Below are 19,894 nucleotides of genomic sequence, written 5' to 3'. Positions count from 1 at the left end.
TGTTAAATTTATGGTGGTGATTACATTAATACACAGCTACAGACATTCATATTTTTTTAAAAGCAATATCCTTTGGTGTAGAACTCAAAGCTTAGGATCTGAAAACATTGGAGCATTTTCAGTTCGATAGTAACTGAAAATCCCATACTACTCATATTGCTTCTTCAAATCATAGATACCACCTGACATTGAAGAAATAATTGGTTGTTCAATTTTTTTCAGATTGGTTGTTTTTGCAAGTGGGAGCCCAAACATCAAGCCAATAAGAGAAAACACTTTGCTGACATGTAGGAGCTAGATAAGGACTTTTATTTTAAGATAGGGACTGCCTCAACACCTTGATGCTTCTTTCAGGCAGACAGAAAGGGAAGACCACTTAGAGATTTATATAAAATCCACATATGAGTGGAACATTAAGAAAACATACAGTATTTTTATAAGCACTGCTTTGTGAAATACATCCAGAGGAAAGTCATATGTTGAATTTAATCTCTGCTTTTTCTTTAACTATCCACCTCCAGGTCAAATTCTGACACAATGTGTGGGATAGTTGATTCTGTTGCAATGGAATGTTTTCTTGGTAACATATTGTTTGAAATAAGTAAATTCATTAACTGAGATATGAAAAACTTCCTAGTGATAAATGTGGGGAAACTAATTTCTTGAATGGCAAGTATTCTTTTTTGTTTGTTTTTGGTCTTATCCATGAAAATGTTTTGTTTCAAGACTCACTTTAAGCATGACTTTTTCTGTTAAATTTTCTCTGGTTTCCCCCTCCCAAACCAAACTCTGATCTTCATTCCACTGTTTTCACACAAAACCATGAAGAACATATATGATGTAGTCTTTGATCGTTTGTTTATGTTGCCCCTCCTCACTAAATTGTAAGGTCCATGCTTTATTTATCTTTCCATTCCTAGTGTCTGGCATATTGCCTGGCACCTAGCAGGCACTTGAAAAATGAATTCAGGGTTGAAATAAAGTGTGGAGAGCTTGCCAACGTCAGGCTTTCTAGTCCCACTCTGCAAGGACAAGAGGATATGGCATGAGCTGAGCCTCTTGAAATTATATCCTGGTTCCTTATCCAGGTAAAGGATTGGGTACACAGGGGTTTTTCAGACACTTATAATTATACCCTGCTTAAATAAAGCAAAAGACCTTGCAGTTATAGAAGAGAGAGTCCATGGTAATCATAACATGTAAGTATACCAGCAGGTTTTGTGGGATTAATAATACCTTCTGCAAATCCTATATACTCCTCTAAGATAAATCTCCAATCTAACCCATCTCTACTGACACTGACCTTGTCTAAGCTCCTGGTTGACCAACACAGTAGCTAGTACAATAGACTACAGTGAGCTGATTTAAAAATGATAAGATCAACCAGAAACAATTTATAATTAAAAAGCAAAAGTGGTGGCAATAGAAAACCACAACAACTGATCTTGCCCTGTGAACAAAGGACTCTTCCTGAAAACTGCAGGAATTCCAATAATCTCAATGAGCACTTGTGCCTGCACAAGGGCCACAAAGAGAACACAGAGTTATTAGAGTCCTTGAAAACATCTAGGAAAGTGCTTAGTTTATGAAAACCAAATTTCAATAAACTTTGACAACTTGCATAGTAAGTCAGATGATCTCATTGTACATGGAAACAGAAATCTCCTGTAAAATATATTTTTAAAAGGACTTTCCAGTTTGAACCAGTTTGAGGCACATGAGAAGGTCCTTCTTGGTCTACCTAGAGTCAGGTACCAACTTGACCAAACCTGTACTGGTCAGCTGTTGAGATTCCTTCAACTTTCTAGTTCTATTGCTGCAGAGTATGCAAATATAAATATGTCACGTGAGTGAGTGAATTAATGAATAAAATAATGAATGAATGAATGGATATGGACAAACCTCTAAGAACTCTAGAAGGTTCAATTTAAGTCTGGAGCAATGTAAAATACCTAAAAATCATGAGCATCTGGTGGAGCTTCTTAAAATGTGAGTTTATGAAATTTTAAGGAAGTAAACATATTATCTCTCTGGAAGAAGCGCATGTAAGAATCTGGTAGCATTGGTTGCCTCTGAGGAGGGGAACTGGGTATTGGGAGACAGGGATGGGAGTGAGACTTTTTCCTGACCCTTTTACTCCTTTTAAACTTTACATAATGAGTGCATTTTTATAAAAAGGGGAGAGGTCTTAAAAATAAACATTTTATGACAAATCAGATACTATCTTGATTTAGGTTCTAATAAAGAGGTAGTGAGAGTCAAATTTTTAAGAAAAAATATATAGGACAAATTTTACTTTTGTAAATTTGGGAATATACCACCACTATTTGATTCTGCAGATAAAGCACATTTGTCTGGGGCTCTGTTAGATCACAGTCTGGGAATCATGGCTCCTAAGAAAAGAGAATGTTGACAGCCAAAACCTCGCTTGGATATGTTCTAGAGAATTTCACAGTGATTTGGAAAGAACACTCTCTTTGATGCACTCTTTAAAACTATTAAAGAACCATGATTTTGGTATTGTGGATGTTGTTGTTTCATGAATTGCTCATTTTCCTCAGCAAGCTAGGCATTATGAATAAAAGAATGAGATCAGTAAGTGTACTTCTGTTTATGAACTAAGGAAATCAAGTCATGTGAGGACAAACCAATCCAAAGAATTTGCCAGTGATGAAGGCTTGGCCTCTGAGACACTGTATAGCAAGGGTCTTCACAGATGGAAAGAGGCAGGAGATCTATGACATGGAATCAACAGTCTTCCTGCATCGGAGGCACAAATAGATTTGTACTGCAACTTGTCTCCTGATAGATGATTCTTAGTGACCAAGTCTGTTTAGGACACAGATACCTTCTTTACTTAAGACAGTGCATAAAAAATCATAGCTGTATAAAATTATCACATGTATAGCTTCTGCTTTCCCAAACTTTTTCTTTCATGTTTCACATTTAAAACTCATGCTAACCCCGTAAGGAAGGATGTTCACTTTTTTTCCGATGTACACATGTAGAAATGAAGGCTCTTGAGAGTGTGAGTGACTTGGCAGGATCACACTGCTGGTGAGTAATAAAGTCAGGCCTTTTATTCTTGGGCTATTGTTCTTCCCACCTCCCCCAAGATGTTTGGAGACTTGAATCTGGAATGTCATCCTTTTCTCTTTTCATCTCTTTTCTCTTTTCAGGTTTTGACTTATGCTTTCTTTAAAATTATGCTCAAAATTCTTCCCCAAGGGGCCATTTCAGAAAGCCTAAGTAGCTTTCCTTTTCCACGTCTCTCAACAACTTGTTTCTGGTATCTATTTTCTAGTATCCATTATCATATTCTAGTATGAATTTTAGCTTTATTCCATTGGTTTGCTTTCTGCTATTTATTCCCCCTTCTTAGTCCATTAAATCCTCTTTATTATTAATTATAGTACCTCTGATTTCCAGTTATTTACAATCTTTTAAAGTAATATCCAGTGAATAGTAGTTTCAAACATTTGTGTGCATAAGAATGATCTGAGGAGCTTATTAAAGATGGATTTCTCATTGCTTTTCCCATAGGTTCTCATTCTGTATGTCTGGGATCAGATCCAGGAACCTATATGTTATTTTATATGATTTTATTTGTGAGAGTGAGAGAGCACACATGTGCAGGGGGAGGGACAAAGATAGATCACAGAGAGGGACAGAGGGAGAAGAGAAGCAGACTCCCTGCTGAGTGAAGAGCCCAACAAGGAGCCTAAGATCATGACCTGAGCCAAAAGCAAGAGATGGTTGGGATGCTTGATAAACTGAGCCACCCAGCCATCCCAGAATCTGCATTTTAAATAAGCACCTCAGAGGATTCTGATGCAGGTGACCACACTTTCAGACACCTTGCTCTGGAGAACTAAAAACAAGGTTATATACTCTAGGTCTATCCTGTGCTCTGTAGGGGATACGGAGGTATAGAAAGACTAACATCTTAATCTCTTGGTGTTTATAAACTTTCAGGGGGAGTGGAAGAGCATCGTGTCATCTCCAGTGGTGTGTGATGACAGGCCATATGGGTGATGTAGACAATAAATGCTTTGGCAATGTAAAGAAGGGAGATATCACTTCTAGCCAGATTATCATAAATGGCTTCATAAAAGATAGGGATTGAGTTGGGGCTTGAAGAAAAGGTTATATATATATATATATATATATATATATATAATCTTCAACTGGATGGAGAAAAAGGATTATTTCAAAATGTTGGAAGAGTAAAGACAGAGGGTTAAGGGAGTATAACTACTTCTAGGGGATCAGTATGTGGAATGATGTGTCTGACCTGAAAAAAGTTTACTTAGGGACATGGTGACATTTATGCCTTGAAAGGTAGGTAGGAGTTAGCTTGAGGAAGAGTCTTGAATTTAGACTCTACTTGCAGGTACTGGGTAGTTCTTCAAACATGGGAATAATATACAAATGGAGTTTTTAAAAGACTAATCTGGTAGTGAAGTTCAAAGCCCTGAAGTATGTTTAGGGTCAATTGTGCAAATTGTGAGAGGGCCTGGCCTGAACATTTTCGAAACTAGATTCCATATGGTCTAGAGCTTGACTGGATTGTCAAAGCTGCTGTTGAGATTTGAACCTTCCTGAGTGGGAGAACTGTATACAGCTTCACCACTTTTGAATTTGAGGAAGAAGATGTTTTGAGGTAATTGGTTTGGTTCTGGATCTAGAATCCAACTTCCTACCCAAAGTTGGAATCTTCTGTACATATGCACAGGTACTTTTGCATAAACATATGGCACCTATTTTTATCAAGTGGAAAGGAAAATGTCTGGAGTTCCTGGGAGAAGGAATGGAGATTTGGGCCCACCCGCGCAAAACCCACTAAGCCAAAGGGAGACACCGTTGTGCTTAGTTATTCAATTTTTAAAATTTTCTAGGCTTAAATTTAGGCTTACATTTTTTTTATGCTGCTACTCTGCAAAGGTTTATCAATTTTAATGAAAGTGACAAATCAATTTATGAATTTCGCTTAGCACTAATACTCGGGGTAGTGAGAGTCTTATAACACTTTGGAGAGAGAACATTTGGTTCCTTTTGCGTACTCCTCATACAACACACTTATTTTTATTAAACATGATACGCAAAGCCTGCGCGCGCGCGCGCGCACCCACACCCACACGATAACCAGTCCTTGTCCTTCAGAATCTTGTCATCTCCGAGGAAGAGATCACTATGCGAGTAAACGGCAACCCCCGATCCACAAGCCACTGATCAGCGAATCTGTACTCGTTCTGCTGGAGAAGCGAAGGCCTCTGGCTGAAGAAAGGGTGAAAATTAGTGGGATGCTAACTTGGGCACGAGAAACCTCTTCCAGCGTGGTGCGGCTACGGAGAATTCTTTGAAGCAGTACGTGCTCGACTGCCCACACTAGGCGTGAGAGGTTCTCGGAACCACGGTGCCTGAACCACTCAAGAACTACAAACTCATTCCGCAACTACTAATTACGCGGTTTAGTACCAGTGGAGGTGCCAAGGCCCGCCCAGGAATCCAGCGCCCAACTCCAAACCAACGGACTCCCTTCCTCGCCTTCCCCAGGGTCCCTTCGCCCGTCAATCTAACCGCTCTTTTCCCAACCCCGACTCCTGCTCCACCCACTTTAGTGATGTAACACCTGGCGCTCTTTCCCGCCCCAGACCTTCAGCCCCATCAGTCGCTGCAGTTCCTCATTGGCCAGGAGATGGGCCAAGAACGAGAAAAGGTCCTCGCTTCGCTCTCTAACTGTCCCCTCTAGTCTTTAGCTCTTCTCATAGGCAGTCAGGAGAGCAAACACAGCCTGCCCCACCGCGCAGGCGTGCGAGTGCGATTCCTGGAGGCGGGACACTTCCCTTCTCTACCAGAAGAATTCATCACGCTGTTGTGACGTAGCGGCGCACCGCTCGCCGTCCTCACTCACGATTGGCTGTGGCAGAAGTCCATCACACAACCTCGCCCCGTTTCTCAGCCTAACCTCTCCCCTTAACAGACCGTGAAGGAGGCCACGCCTCACCCCGTTCCTGCCGCTTAGCCCTGCGATTGGCTGAGAGAATAGGCATGCTTTCCCACCTCTTACTCCCTCCCGAACGTCCGAGAGGCTGGCGGGACCCTGCGGAAGTTGTCAGTCAATCTCCTCTTTCCCCACCCCTCGCGCGGCCCCTCCCCTGGGCCGCGCGCTCTAGCGCGCGCGCACACGCGCACACACGCACACACACACACTGTCCCCCCTCCCTGCGTGCACCCTCCACCTTCTCAAGTTGTAGCGGTCGCCCGCTGGGGGTTCTCCGTGGGCGGTGCAAGGGCGCACGGGGGAGGGGGCTCGGACAGCTCGGCGGTGTGAGCAGCGAGGGTTTGCGCGCCCAGAGCCGGGGCGGCGGGTTACCGCCCCGGGATATGAGGGTCCGGCGCTGACAGGGAAGAGCGGGCACCGCGGCGGCGGCTCGGAAGGGACCCGCGATGGCAGCGCCTCGGGAGGAGGCTCCAAGCAGGGCGGGTTGTGCTGGCAGCGGACAGTGAGGGGCCGGCCGGCCGGCTCGCGAACTGGGCTGAAGAGAAGAGAGGCGCGCTCGGCGTCCGCACCCCCGCGCCTCGCCTCAGTTGTCCAAACTTCAGGCTCTCTTCCACCCGCCCTCCGCGCCCGAAGTCAACAACTTCTTCACCCCCCTCCGCCCCCGCCCTTGCCTCCGTCAGCCCCGGGAGGTGGCCGCGCGGCGGGGACCAGGAACCCCCGGCACTGAGATGTGGCCGTGAGGCGGCGGCGGGCGGCGAGGAGAAGCTGGGCGGCGAGGAGAAGCTCGGCGGCTCCCGGGAGCCGGAGGGCGGCGCGGCCGGGAGGACGGGGCGAAGGGGCGCGAGCTCTCCGCGCCTCTCCCCCCACCTCCTCCTCCTGCGGCTGCCCGTTCCGTGCACGCAGCAGCCGGAGCTGCCAAGCGCCAGGGCCGCGGCGATGTCGTCGTCGTCGCCGCCGGTGGGGGCTGCCAGCGCCGCCATCTCGGCCTCGGAGAAAGTGGACGGCTTCACCCGGAAATCGGTGCGCAAGGCGCAGAGGCAGAAGCGCTCCCAGGGCTCGTCGCAGTTCCGCAGCCAGGGCAGCCAGGCGGAGCTGCACCCCTTGCCCCAGCTCAAAGGTAACCTCCGAGGGTGCGGCCCCGGGAGGGAGCGCAGGGGCTCGCCCCCGCGCCTCCAGAGCCTTTTCCTCCAGGGGTTTCCTTCTGCCGCGCTGGGGCTTGCAGTGTGAGTCGTGTTTCCCACGTTGCTTCCCCCCGCCCCCGCCCGAATCAAACAGGTTTGCTCTTCAGAGTTTCGCTGCTTTTCTTTTCCCCGATTCACCTGAACTCTTCCCATCCTAGAAGATGCCAGCACTCCTCCCCACCTGCGCGCTCGCTCACCTGCCCTTGGCGATGGCAGCTGTCCTCCCGCTCCCCGCCAGCTAGTTCTTCCGTCCTGCTCTGGGCTGGTCTTTCCGGGTTTGGCTGGGACAACCTGCCCTGCCTTCCGACCCGTACTTGCCCGAGACCCTCTTCCACTTTGCACACACTTCGAACTCTTCCTTTACGTTCCCAGTTATCCAGCGTCTGCTCTCACCCTCTCCTCGCCTCCCCTTCCCACGGATTGTTCCCAGATGTCACACAGACCGGGATCTGTCTGCAAGCCTCACGCAAACAGTGCTTAGGAGTTAGCTTGTCTTCAGATTTATTTATAAAGGAACAAGCGTAGCTTGCTTACTGGGTCGTTAGGCTTAAATGGTGTAGTTGACTTAAAGAATAGGAAGACTTAAAATACTTTATTGCCTGAGCAAACACACAGGGTAAATTTGGAGGAGTGTACGAGAGTTAGTATTGCTTTGCAGTGGCCTGGGAACTTAGTTCGCGAAGCAGGGGTTCCAGGGGCTGTGTAGGTTGTACAGTAATTCAGATTCGTCTCCGTGCCTAATGCTGTGCAGGAGAACTTGGCTCACTTACTTTTCCCACAAGGTTTCGAGGATTTTTAATAAAATGTTTCCCGGTGGTCTAGTTTATTCTTTGAGCATTACTCTTTTAATTTTACAATTTTCATGTCTTCGCTTTTGATGAGCTAGAAATCGTCTTACAGCAAGGTGATAATGCTTCTAGACATTTAAAACAATTCTTACACCAAAGAAACCTGATGGAAATCAGATCATCTGTTTTACAAGGCATGGAAATTAAAAGATCCCATACTAAAATAGATAAATGTTGAGATTTTTTCAATCCATTTCATCTCCTTCAAGGATAATCTGGTTCCTGTTTGTCTTTGGACCTGTGCATCCAGCCTTAGTTAGGCTAGGAGTCTAAAGAAAACCCCAGATCAAATCACAGTTGACTTATAATGGATCTGGAACCCCATTCAGACCCTATACTGTCCTGCCTCTTGGGGTGCTTCTAAATCAAGGACATCCCACAGCCAGAATCCAGCTTGCTTTTGAAAGGTTTTAAGATACGTGTAGCTTGTGTTGCTGCATTTATCATTTGTTGTTCAGCATGCAAAAACGGTTAAAATTTACGTATCAGGGTCAATGGTAAGCCACAGTGGTAGGCATTGCCAAGATTTGAATTCTTGAGTGATTCGTAGCTATAAAAGAATATCATCTTAACCTGTTAGGATGTTGGATTGCTATTCATGGATTTCATAGTGTAAATTTAATTAAAAATGTTTTTATGTCATTGATTTTTTTTCCATTAAATTGTGAAATTGTTTATAATTGAAGGTTTGCTGCTAGCATTTTTCATATTTGCTTTTTAGTAGGGTATCGTGGATCCTTAATACTCTTTTCCTCATTAATATATTTACTTTTATTTAATAAAAATAATTGCATATTAAACATGGTTAGTAGATCAAGCTAGGAGATGCAGCTTTAACACAGTTTTTAAAAGCTTGACAAAAATATGCCGAATCAGTAATCCTCTAAATTATATGGTGCATAGTTCAACAAGTTGAAGGTGCCATTGAATGTTTTATTTGTAATATTTGGTCACTAGTACAGAAAAAATAAAACTGGAACTTTAGATTCATTCTGTATATTTAACATTAAAATACAGTATTCTTTAAAAGGAAGATTAGGTATTCAAGATAATTTATGCAAATTGGTAAGACCCTTACTTGGATTGCCCACTAATAAGAGCTACTTTTACTGCAAATGCCAAAGTGCTTGAAAAGTGCTTTTTTAAAAAATTCAGTTGCTTCACATGGTACTTTGGCAGTGTACTTGATACCGCAGAGTTGTGTGCTGCTTCTGTCTGTAGTAGTTTTTTCCATTTGTGGTCTTAACAAAAACCAGTGGAAAGCCCTTTAGTGTGTGTATGAAAGAGAATTTTTCTTCCTGCTCTGAAATACAATCCTCCTGTGGAGAGATTCAGATATTTGTGGGCAGCCAAGATCTTTCAAGTGTTTATACTAACCTGCTTATGTTACACTTTGTCCACAAGGATCTAAACTGGAAAGGTGCCAGCTATTTTCCTCAAAGCATACTATGGGTAGGGATTAACAAAATAATCCAACTTTTTCATCTGTAAGAAGTTTATTTGTGCAAAATCATTTAGTAAGTAGGTTGCAGGATTTTAATAGGGAAAATGTTCAGAGAAAACTATTTTGTTATAGAAAGTGTTTAATAAAAAAAAGACTTGTTAAAAGAATTTTTTAAAAACAAACATATCATGTGGGTCCTGAAAATTAAACTGCCTCATTGTATAGCTTAAAAATTTTTTTCAAAGCACTTTTATATTTTCTTGTTATGTTAATTTTATAAGCTCCCCCTGAGAGTGAGGTACTAGAAAATAAAAGTAGAAGCATTTGATCAACCATTTTTTTCTGTTTTTAAATTTAAGTTAGTATAGGACTTAATTTTTCTACCTTAAATTTTTCCTCTAGTATCCAACAGTTAGGAAATGTCCAACATTAAAAAAAATCTGTTATTCACAGTAGAAGTTTTTCAGCCTGTTTTAACCTATTTTGTTTAAGTCTCTGGAAGGATTTATTTGGTAAAGTAGTAGATGCCTTACATTTATATAATTCTTAGCATTTACAAATTGGTTCATACTTACTTTAATTATAAAACAGTATTGTGTAAAATAAGTGAAATAGTCCAAAGAGGTGTAACTCCTAACCCCGATATCCCTTGCTTTTTCACACCTACTAAAGTAATGCTGCTGCATGACATGCCATAGCTTGGTGTGTTTTTACAAACATTATATTTCATTGGGGCATCCCAGCAACTTTGCAAAACCAGTATCATTCATATTTTATTGATGAGAAAGTTGAGGCTTAAACAATTTAGTGTCAGGCCTGTGGTTATTTATCTGGTGTTGCAACTGTTACGGGTACTCAGGTCAACTGATTTCAGTATTTTTGCTGTTAACCTATTTTATAAAAATTTGAATCAGTATGATAGAGTTGGGTCATTGGGGTCAGTCCTGGGTCAAAGGTAAATTTTACTCTTCTGGCTTCTCCTTATCTGTAAAATGGGGATAATACCTTCTATCTCCCTAGGATTGTGGGGATTAAGTGAAATAATGTAATTAAAGTATCTAAAAATAGGCAAAGAATGTTAGCTTCCATTTCTTTGATATTTGAGAGTCCGGATTAAAAATATTTTTTTAATGAAGGATTCACATAAATGGTAAACTTTCCTAGTGTACTTAAAGATTTTATTTATAACCAGTTTTAAGATTTGATTTATGTGAAATAAGGTGAAGCTATATCATTTTTCAGCATAAGTGTGGAAGTAGAAATAGGGTAGAGTTAAGAATGTTTAAAATACTAAAAGCTGTAGTTAGACGATTTTTACCAAGCAAAGTAATTGAGTTAACCAGTAGAAACGTATAGTTGTGCATTTTTCCTGAGAAACAGCCGGTAAATAGCAAAAAACAGAATGAAATCCGCTTTGAGATGAAGTGAAGAAACTCCTGCTAAGTATCACTCAGATTCTTTGTTGGTATATTCTTAGAAACTGGGTCCCACTGGAGGAATCCAGGCCAGTAACAGAGATGCTGATTTGAAGTGCCTTGCTTACCTTTAGGAAAAAAATGTTTTTCCCTTGAGATACGTGGTCTTTTAGGGTAACTGGAACAGGAGCACTGACATGATCTGAAGTTTCTTAACTATCTTAACTTTCTTGTGGTGGGGGAAACACTGACTCAACTTTTAAGGTTTATGGGTCTTCTCAAAGTTAATACCATTTTCTCTAAATCCCAGATCCCTATTTGTAGTTGGATTGGCACTAAAGGAGAGTTGAAATTCCTCTGAATATATCAAGAAAAATGTTTGCAAAGGGATATAACACATTTTTGTCATTTTAGGACTACTTTCTGAAAGTAATGCCAAATTTCTTCTGGAAGATTAATTTTTAATAGAAAAATTTTTTAGGATATACTTTCTAGAGAGATGGATAACATCCATTGCTGGCCTCTACATGAAGGAAAAATTTTCTAATTAAGTTTAACATCTTCAGAATTCCTATTTAGGGTCAGATTTCTTTTTCCCCCAATTTTATTACCTCCTCTGATCCTTAATTGAATTTTGGATTATTTTATGAAGTGTCTAATTGAATAAAGTGATATTGCAGTAAAATGTATTTAGTTAAAATAGTGTGATCTTTGGAGTAGAGTGCTATCCTGTAAGTAGTAAACTTGAATTGTTTTTCTACATCAGCTTAATCATTTTTATTTGTAAGAGTCACATTTTGTCTTGATAAAATCACAAAGATGAATTAGTTCTTAATGAGTTTTTGTCCCTCTTTGGATGACAAAGGCAAGTTTATCAACAAAAATAATATATTTGGGAAATAGATTTTTGTGCTTTGTTTTTGAAATTTAACTTTTTAAACTGTAAGAAGCTGGTAATGGAGACTAGCTTATTTTTATTTTTGTGTTTAACACTCAGGTTCTCAGTTGTGGCTGTACACTTGGAGAACTTTAAAAAATATCAGTGCCAAGGCCCACCCACAAGAGAGTCTAAATTAATTGGCCTAAGATAGGATACAGGCATTTGTATTTTTAAAAGCTCCCAGGGTGATTCTAATGTGCAGCCAGGGTTGAGAATCACTAATTTAGCATTATCTGTCTATTGATTTAATTCATTAATTGAGACTTTGTCCTTTTCTCTCTGATACTCATGGCTCATTACCCAGCCTATTAACATTTCCTGCCCTCACTTCACCTCCTGCTATTTACTTTTCACTCTCTTAACTTTGCTGCCCCCTATGGCTAATCAGATGCTTTCCTAAAGGGAGTTTTAGGTATGATGAGATGATGATTCTATAGGATTTTTCTGTAGTTATCATAATTAAAACTGAACTGTTAATCATTTTCTACTAGGTCTTTTTTTCTTTTCTCTGATTTTAGAGCTGGGGCTGAGTAAAATGAAAGTGAGAACATATCATAGAGGGTTTTTAATTCCATCATTCAGGGTAACATGATTCCAGCCATTTTGGAGTACAGACTGGTATTTGCTATACACTAAAGGCATTGTTATGCTTCTTTAAGATTTAGAACTAATATTACTAGTGTATATGTTGAATATTAGGTATTAAATAAATGAACTATTCTTGAATTTAACTGTTTTTTTGGTCGTGCCTTGTCCTTGTTTGGCAACAAGAAATTTTTTTGCACAGTATTTTTACTTCTATCATCTTAATCTTGATTACAGCTTTTTGTTGAAGGTAAAGCATCAAGCACCTGGTACCACTTATATTTCATGTTCTTATTTTGTTTTTGGTCTTTCTGCTATCCAATTTGAATAAGACTGGTATTTATTGATGTACTGTGTTGAGTCTGTGTTCAGTTGTGATAGAGTAATGTTCTCTGTCCAGAATGAAAGACTTTGAAAGCAGAAGTCATCTGTGTTTTCATATCTCATTGTGGTACCAGATACAGTATTTTGTGCATAGTAAATGTAGTTTTGTAGTTAGAATAACTGTTTTGTCGGAGAGAGATTACCTGTTAGCTGTCTTTCGACTGTCTTCCCTTAACACCCCTTCCCCCACCCAGTTAGTGATGGTGCTTCTTTCAGCAACGTTTGTTCAGTGATGTTTGATGCTATCTATCAGCAGATTGGTTCTCTTCTATTTTGTTTTTTTATTTTAATGTATTTGTGCCTAAGTCTAGTTCAGGTTTTTAAGTAAATAAATTCTGGGCTTTTGATACCATGACAGTAAATAGTAAATGTAGGATTAAAATGAAAGATTGTTTGCTCTTGTATTTTACGGTTTGCAAATGACTGGTTTGTGATATGTAATGTTATTGATAGGTTTTTGCTAGGAAACGTGTTGTGTAAGGTTTGTGTGGAAAAGCAGTATTGGGTTGACTTACAACCTGGACATGTGTATACAAACATTAAATGAACTCAAATAATTAGTTTGCAGTAATTTCTAAAATTGAGTTGCAGTCTTTATAAGGATGTCCTTGAAGGAGATGAAAGGAACAGATTTTAAATATGTAATTACTTTTAATGCATTATTGTGTAACAAGGAACCTAAATGCTTTGCTGAAAGACTTTTACATGACAGAGTAGGTTTATGCAAAATAATCTCTACTTGTCTGAGCAGGATATTGACTAATAAGCAGTTTCAGACTTACTTTTTAATGTATATATTTGAAGTCTTCCCTGAAGGAGTTTGTTTATGTGGGCTTTTTGAATGAGTATTGGTGAATTTTAGAAATCCTGCAATTTTGATCAGAAATTCTAAAGAAATATATTATGATTTTTGGAGGAGTAATTTGCTGAATATGATAGGCTCACATGATAAAATTCAGAGAACCTGTTTCTAACTTGGACACTGAAGGCAAGGGATTTCTTGGGAACACACTCCTCCTACTGGAATGGTGATGCTAATTGCAGCTACTAAAACCTTACCATGATGTTATATCTAGTTGAGCCTTCTAGTGGTGAATGGGACCACAGAAGTTATTGTAGTTTAGCCTCCACTGGGAATCAGTTTCACTCTTGTTCAAAATAAATAGCTTGTCATTTCATCAGAGAAACTTTCTTTAATGTAGGGAGAAAGTACAGGGTTTTTAAGCTCCTAGATGTTTTCTCAGGTTTTGCTTTGTTAATGAATAAACTGTATGGACATGTCGTCGTACCTAAAAAAGGTTAAATGTCTGAAACAGGAATTTTTTAATGACTGGACTTAAAACTTATAGTTCAGAAGTGTCAAGTTTTAAATATGGCTTCAAAAATTATACATTTTTCCTTTTAAGTGGTTTTGCCTTTGTTTCACACTCATTGGTAAAAGTTAATCTAGAATAACAGCTGTTATCACAAGTTAGTGATTATTTGACCACATTGTTAATCCCATGCCTTTAAATTAATAAAGTGAAAAAGATGAGACAGTTTTTATTGTAAACTCTGAATTTTGATTTGGCAAAACAGAGTGCTTCAGACAGATTTTTCTAATGATAAACATCTGCTAGAGCCATAAGTAATGTATAATTTCTGTAGGAATATGTATCTGCCTTTTTAAAAAATATTGTTTATTTGAGAGAGAGAGAGAGGGAGAGAGAATTCCAAGCAGACTCCCTGCTGAGTGGGGAGCCTGACGCAGGGCTTGATCCCACCACCCAAGACCATGACCTGAGCCAAAACCAGGAGTCCTGTTTAACCAACTGAGCTATCCAGGCACCCATGTATCTGCTTTAAAAACAAAACCAAAACAAAACAAAACAAAACAAAAGTTACACATTCATTCTTTTAATTGGCCAGAGGAAAAATTTTGTTTGCCTACTGTTAAAACTAGATACATACTTTGCCTTCAAAATCTGGTGCAGAAATATTTTTCCTCTCTTTGGTGTTCATAGTGCTTAAAATTTAGAGATTAAAGCTTTACTTAATATAGTGAATAAAATGACTTTTTGAAATTAAATGTCTCTAGGAACTTGTAGTTTGGTGAGGAATATAGACATGTAAGGCAGTTTTAATTACTGCCACGTTTTGTGATAAGAGTAAGCAGTAGGCGGCTAGGGTAGAATATGGGGTACCTGATCCGGTTTTGGTATATAAGGAGAGAGATCAGGGAAAGTTTCCTGGAGAAAGCAACAGGTACACTGGGACCTAAACAAGATGTTCAGCTAAGACAGATGGGGTCTGAGAGGTCCACCTAATGGGCAATATGAGTGTAGTATATTTGGGGAAGGCCAACAGTCTTCGTGGCTGTAATAAAGGATACTGTAATAGAGAACTGATGAGAGAAGAGACTGAAGCAACAATTAGGGTCTGTACCATAGTCTTGATACCATGTGCTGTGTTTACTCCTGATGGGAGCATGAAGAGTGTACTGGGAGATGCAAGTAAGGAACACTAGTTAGGATGCTGGCACAGTAATTCAGACAAGAGATGAAGGTGGCCTTGTCTAAGGCAGGACTTGGTGAGAGGGAGAAACCAATGATGGTACATTTCTAACTAGGGCAACTAGAGGCATGATGGCAATTTACTGAAAGGGAAAAAGAGGAAGATCAGATATGGGGGAAAATGTTTTTTGTTTTTGTTTTTTTTTAAGATTTTATTTTATTTGACAGATAGAGATCACAAGTAGGCAGAGAGGCAGGCAGAGAGAGAGAGAGGAGGAAGCAGGCTCCCTGCCGAGCAGAGAGCTCGATGCAGGGCTCGATCCCAGGACCCTGGGATCATGACCCAAGCTGAAGGCGGAGGCTTTAACCCACTGAGCCACCCAGGCGCCCCAAAAATGGTTTTTTTTGTTGTTGTTGTTGGACAGGTTGAAGTGCCTGTGGGAAATCAAAGTGCAGCTGTCTAGTAGGAAGTTAGATATTTGGGTCTGGAACTAAATAGACCTATGCTAAGGAGAGCAATTTAGGAGTCTTTAGATTAAAGAGGGCATTTGAAATGATTCAAGTAGAAGCAACCACTGAAAATGTGTGGAAAAGGGAAGAGGCCAAGGAATACCATCATTTAGATGATGATCAAAGGAAAGAGGGTAATCTCAAGGCAAGAGAGAAAGCTTGAGTGGAAGCCAAAGGAAGACAGGTAAGAGGAGAGACAAGGCAGTCATGGGAAGAGCACCTTTAAAAATGGGGGGAGGGGCACTTGGGTGGCTCAGTTGGTTAAGTGTCGGCCTTCAGCTTAGGTCATGATCCCAGGGTCCTAGGTTTAAGTACCTCATCAGGCTCCCTGTTCAGCAGGCAATCTGCTTCTCTCTCTGCCCCCCGCCCCCACTCCTGCTTGTGTATGCACATGCACTCTCTTTCTCTCTCACAAAAAAATAAAATCTTTTTAAAAATTGGGGGAGGGGGACTAGTAACGTTGAAAAGAGCTGTTGACAGTCATACAAGAGCTTAAAAGTTCCATGGGCTTGGTAGTCTAAGTAACATTGGTGACTTAAGAGGCATTCCAGAGGATTGACAGACCTGAAATTTTTGTAAAGTAAGGAATGTACGGAAATTGTTAAAAAGTCAAGTCAGTAAGTATGGACATCTCTTTCAGGAAGCTTGGCAATTAGAAAAAAAAAATCATCATTAGCTGTGAGGTGCAGAATGGATTGTATTTGGGATCTATCTTAGATTGGACTTGTTAATTATTTGAGGGGAGGAGGAGAAGGAAAGGTAGGAATCAAGGGTGACTTCCAGGTGTTCTAGCTTGGACCACTGAGTGAGTAGGTCTACCACCACTGAGAAGGAACACATTAAAGAAGCAACCAGATTTAGAGGGAAAATCCAGAATTGAATTTTGGAAATTTGAAGTTTGAGATATCTTTTGGAGATCCAAGTAAGAATATCAAATAGATTTTTGGAAGCATGAATCATGGAGTGTCCATTTGGTAATTTCTGTGACTTCTAAAAATTAATTAGAAGATTTTCAAGTTTGCCTGTTAGAAAATTATCATAGTTTGTGACATTGGCTACTTGGTCTTTGGGGCAGATTGGTATTATCTGTTCACTATTCAGTGGAATGTTTGTGTACACCACATGGTGTATGTGCGAGGGAGATCACAAAATATGTTGGGACAAATGCAAGTGCAAGTAAGGTTAGAGTTACTTATTTCCTGTTTTCTGCCTTTAGAGTGTAAGTTAAGTGCTCCAAGACCTGAGATATTTATCTTCTTCCCTAGCATTTAAGTAGTCAGTTCTTGGTCTTACTATTTATTGGATGAAATAATGAAGCAAAACCTATTAAATTGACTTAAAGAAAAACACCATTTTGTGTCATGCAGTGATTCATGATTTTATACTGACTTATAACTGAGTCACATAATGTTTGCATACAACCCTAAATTTAGCATTTTGTTGATAAAGAAACCAAAAGAGGTAGGTTATGTGTTTGTGCAAGTTATATATAGCTCAGTATCTTTTCAGTTGGTTTTTGATTCTTCTTCTATAATATCAAACTGAAGATGTGTATTGCCTGCACTAAAGCAATAATAATACCGAATTTCTAACAGTACAAAGGAGAATTAATAGTAATTGAACCTTGTCAAGATATGGATTTCTTTTAGGTCCTGGGCAAGTAGACCATTATTGAACATTTTTCTAAGAATCTTCAGTGCAGAGGATTTTTATTTCTTAAATTGGGCTGATATAAAAATACTTCATTGATCTTCTTTGGTGTCTCCCTTTTAGCACAGTTCCTCCCTTTTTTAAGTAATGTAAAATTTTCATTGGAGAACATTTAACATTTGTTTTATGAATGAGTACTGAGACAGAAGATGAAGTGAACTTTTCATCACTCAGCACTTTTGTCAGAGCTAGATTTATATTTTGGAGTTAAAGTTATAATCTGTAATTAGCAGTTTTAATGAGTTATGGAATATCAGGAACTGATCAGACTGTCTACTTATTTCTGCCTCTCTTTTGGAAATGCTGTGTATATTTCAGTCTCTCTTTACATAAGCTCTGTACACACAGTTTCGGAAAACTTGTATTTGTGGCCACATTAGCGTAGTCTTTGTGATCATTATTTCCCAATTTGAGGGAGGAAATAAATTGAGGCAAAATAACTGAGACTTGGATATAAAAGTCAGTTGGACTGATTCATCTATCACTTTACTGATTTTTATTCTGCTGTAAAATCTCCAGAAAAACAAATTGGACGATGTCATCTCTTTAAGTAGTTTTCCACATACATTTGTCCTTCCAGTGAATGAACCAGCCTAAATTTGAATCCAAAATGGAAACAAAACAGTAAATCTAACAGTGCACCTTTTAAGGGGCATTTAGTTTTAATAGTCATATTTCCTTCATAGGAAATTTCTATCATACACTTAGGAAACTTAAACCCAGCTTTTACCTAGCTACCAAATACTCAGACACTGATTTCGGTATTTCATATATTTTGATATCTTGTTTTTAATTTGGACCAACATGGATGACCTTAGACATAACATTTTGATATTTTGAGAATTGCTTCTTCTTCTTCTTCTTCTTCTTCTTTTTTTTTTTTAAAGATCTAGAAAAGTTAGCTTCTCCTGTGGAATAGGAATGACTATTTTAGGATACAATACTTGCTGTGAGTCATGAGTGAGTTTCAGTTTTCATGGTTTTCTAAAATGAACTCATTTAAAGACTATGCCATAAGAAATGTCATATTCTTAACTACCCTATTTCCTTTATAATGGCTTTATTATTTTTATAAAAACTTACAGACTTCACTGTTAAAATCAAGTCAAAAAGAATCCTACAAGGATAGAAAATAAAAACTCCCAGAGGAAACGTTTCTTAAATTTTGAGAATCTTTCTATATTTTCCCATTAAGTGGGATCATATAATGTATGCCGTTCTGCATGTAACCCATTACTTACTTTAATTGAATATTATAAATAGCATACTTCTGAGAGGAAAAAATTAAAATTGATTTAGATTTGTTTCTGAGTGAAGTTTTTATTTCTGGAAGTACTAAATCGAATTATTTTAAACCTTGATTAGAAAAATTCCTTATGTTAGGAGGGGGGTAGGGAAAGGGTGGTTGGGTTATGGACATTGGGGAAGGTATGTGCTATGGTGAGTGCTGTGAAGTGTGTACCCCTGTACACACACAGACCTGTACCTCTGGGGCTAATAATACGTTATATGTTAATAAAAAATAAAAATTTTTTAAAAAATTCCTTATAGTAAAAGGAGAGGAAATAATTTCTAAGAACACTGCTGTTTGATTTTAGGGAGGTTATACATGGATCATTTAGAAAACCTGATTAAAGAAATGCATCATCTTCTCAGAAAATATTGTATACAATATTGTGTATATAATTTTAGGGTTCTTGGATTCACCACCACCACCACCCTGAAGCCCATCTGTGGTCTGATGGTGGAAGGAAGTCAGAGTGTTTGTAGACCTTGAGGCCTGTTCTAGAGACTTTTGAACAACGTTGTTAAGTTGTTAATCCCTTCCCTTAACACCGTAGCAGGTGTTTCTACAGGGAAGAGTAGTTGCCAGATGGATCCTCATCACAGTCACCAAAACTGAAAACTGAAAATAGCTATAGAGGCATTGATCGTAAAGATTTGCTTAATACTTCTTGTTCCCCAAAAATTCCAAATGAGAAACAAAATGCTTCTAAAAGCCTGTTTAATTTAATGAATAACAGGCTTTATATTCAAATTGAATTAAGCAAAAAGCAAAAAAACAGTGTTTCATAATTTATCACATAGGAATAAAAAACAGAAACCAAAAAACAAATTGAATTAATCAGATGACACAGATATTCCTTTTATAGGCATATCTGAAAGATATTGCCTGCTTGGTTCCAGACTACCGCCACAATCAAGCAAATATCACAATAAAGTGAGTCAAATGAATTTTTTTATTTCCCAGTGCATAAAAAAGTTATATTAACACTGTACTATAGTCTTTAAAGTGTGCAGTAGCATTATGTCAAAAAAAAAAAAGTACTTACCTTAATTTAAAAATACTTATTGCTTAAAAATGCTAGTCATCAGCCTTC

The 19,894-nt window shown here is 39.3% G+C and overlaps 1 protein-coding gene across 1 annotated transcript in view; it reads left to right on the top strand.

Annotated features, from left to right (window-relative positions):
* Nucleotides 1-6,806: 6,806 nt before the first annotated feature.
* PPP2R5A (protein phosphatase 2 regulatory subunit B'alpha) overlaps nt 6,807-19,894 on the top strand; it is a 58,934-nt gene continuing 45,846 nt past the window's right edge. The window contains exon 1 of the mRNA XM_032862799.1: nt 6,807-7,121. Coding sequence (XP_032718690.1) covers nt 6,941-7,121 — 181 coding nt within the window. The 5' untranslated portion in view covers nt 6,807-6,940. The remainder of the gene's footprint in view (nt 7,122-19,894) is intronic.

This window comes from Lontra canadensis, unplaced genomic scaffold (assembly GCF_010015895.1).
Source record: "Lontra canadensis isolate GAN:19392208 unplaced genomic scaffold, GSC_riverotter_1.0 scaffold24, whole genome shotgun sequence".
In the NCBI taxonomy this organism is placed as follows: domain Eukaryota; kingdom Metazoa; phylum Chordata; class Mammalia; order Carnivora; family Mustelidae; genus Lontra; species Lontra canadensis.
The sequence above is the reverse complement of the archived record's forward strand: the minus strand, read 5'-3'. Positions and strand labels throughout refer to the sequence as shown.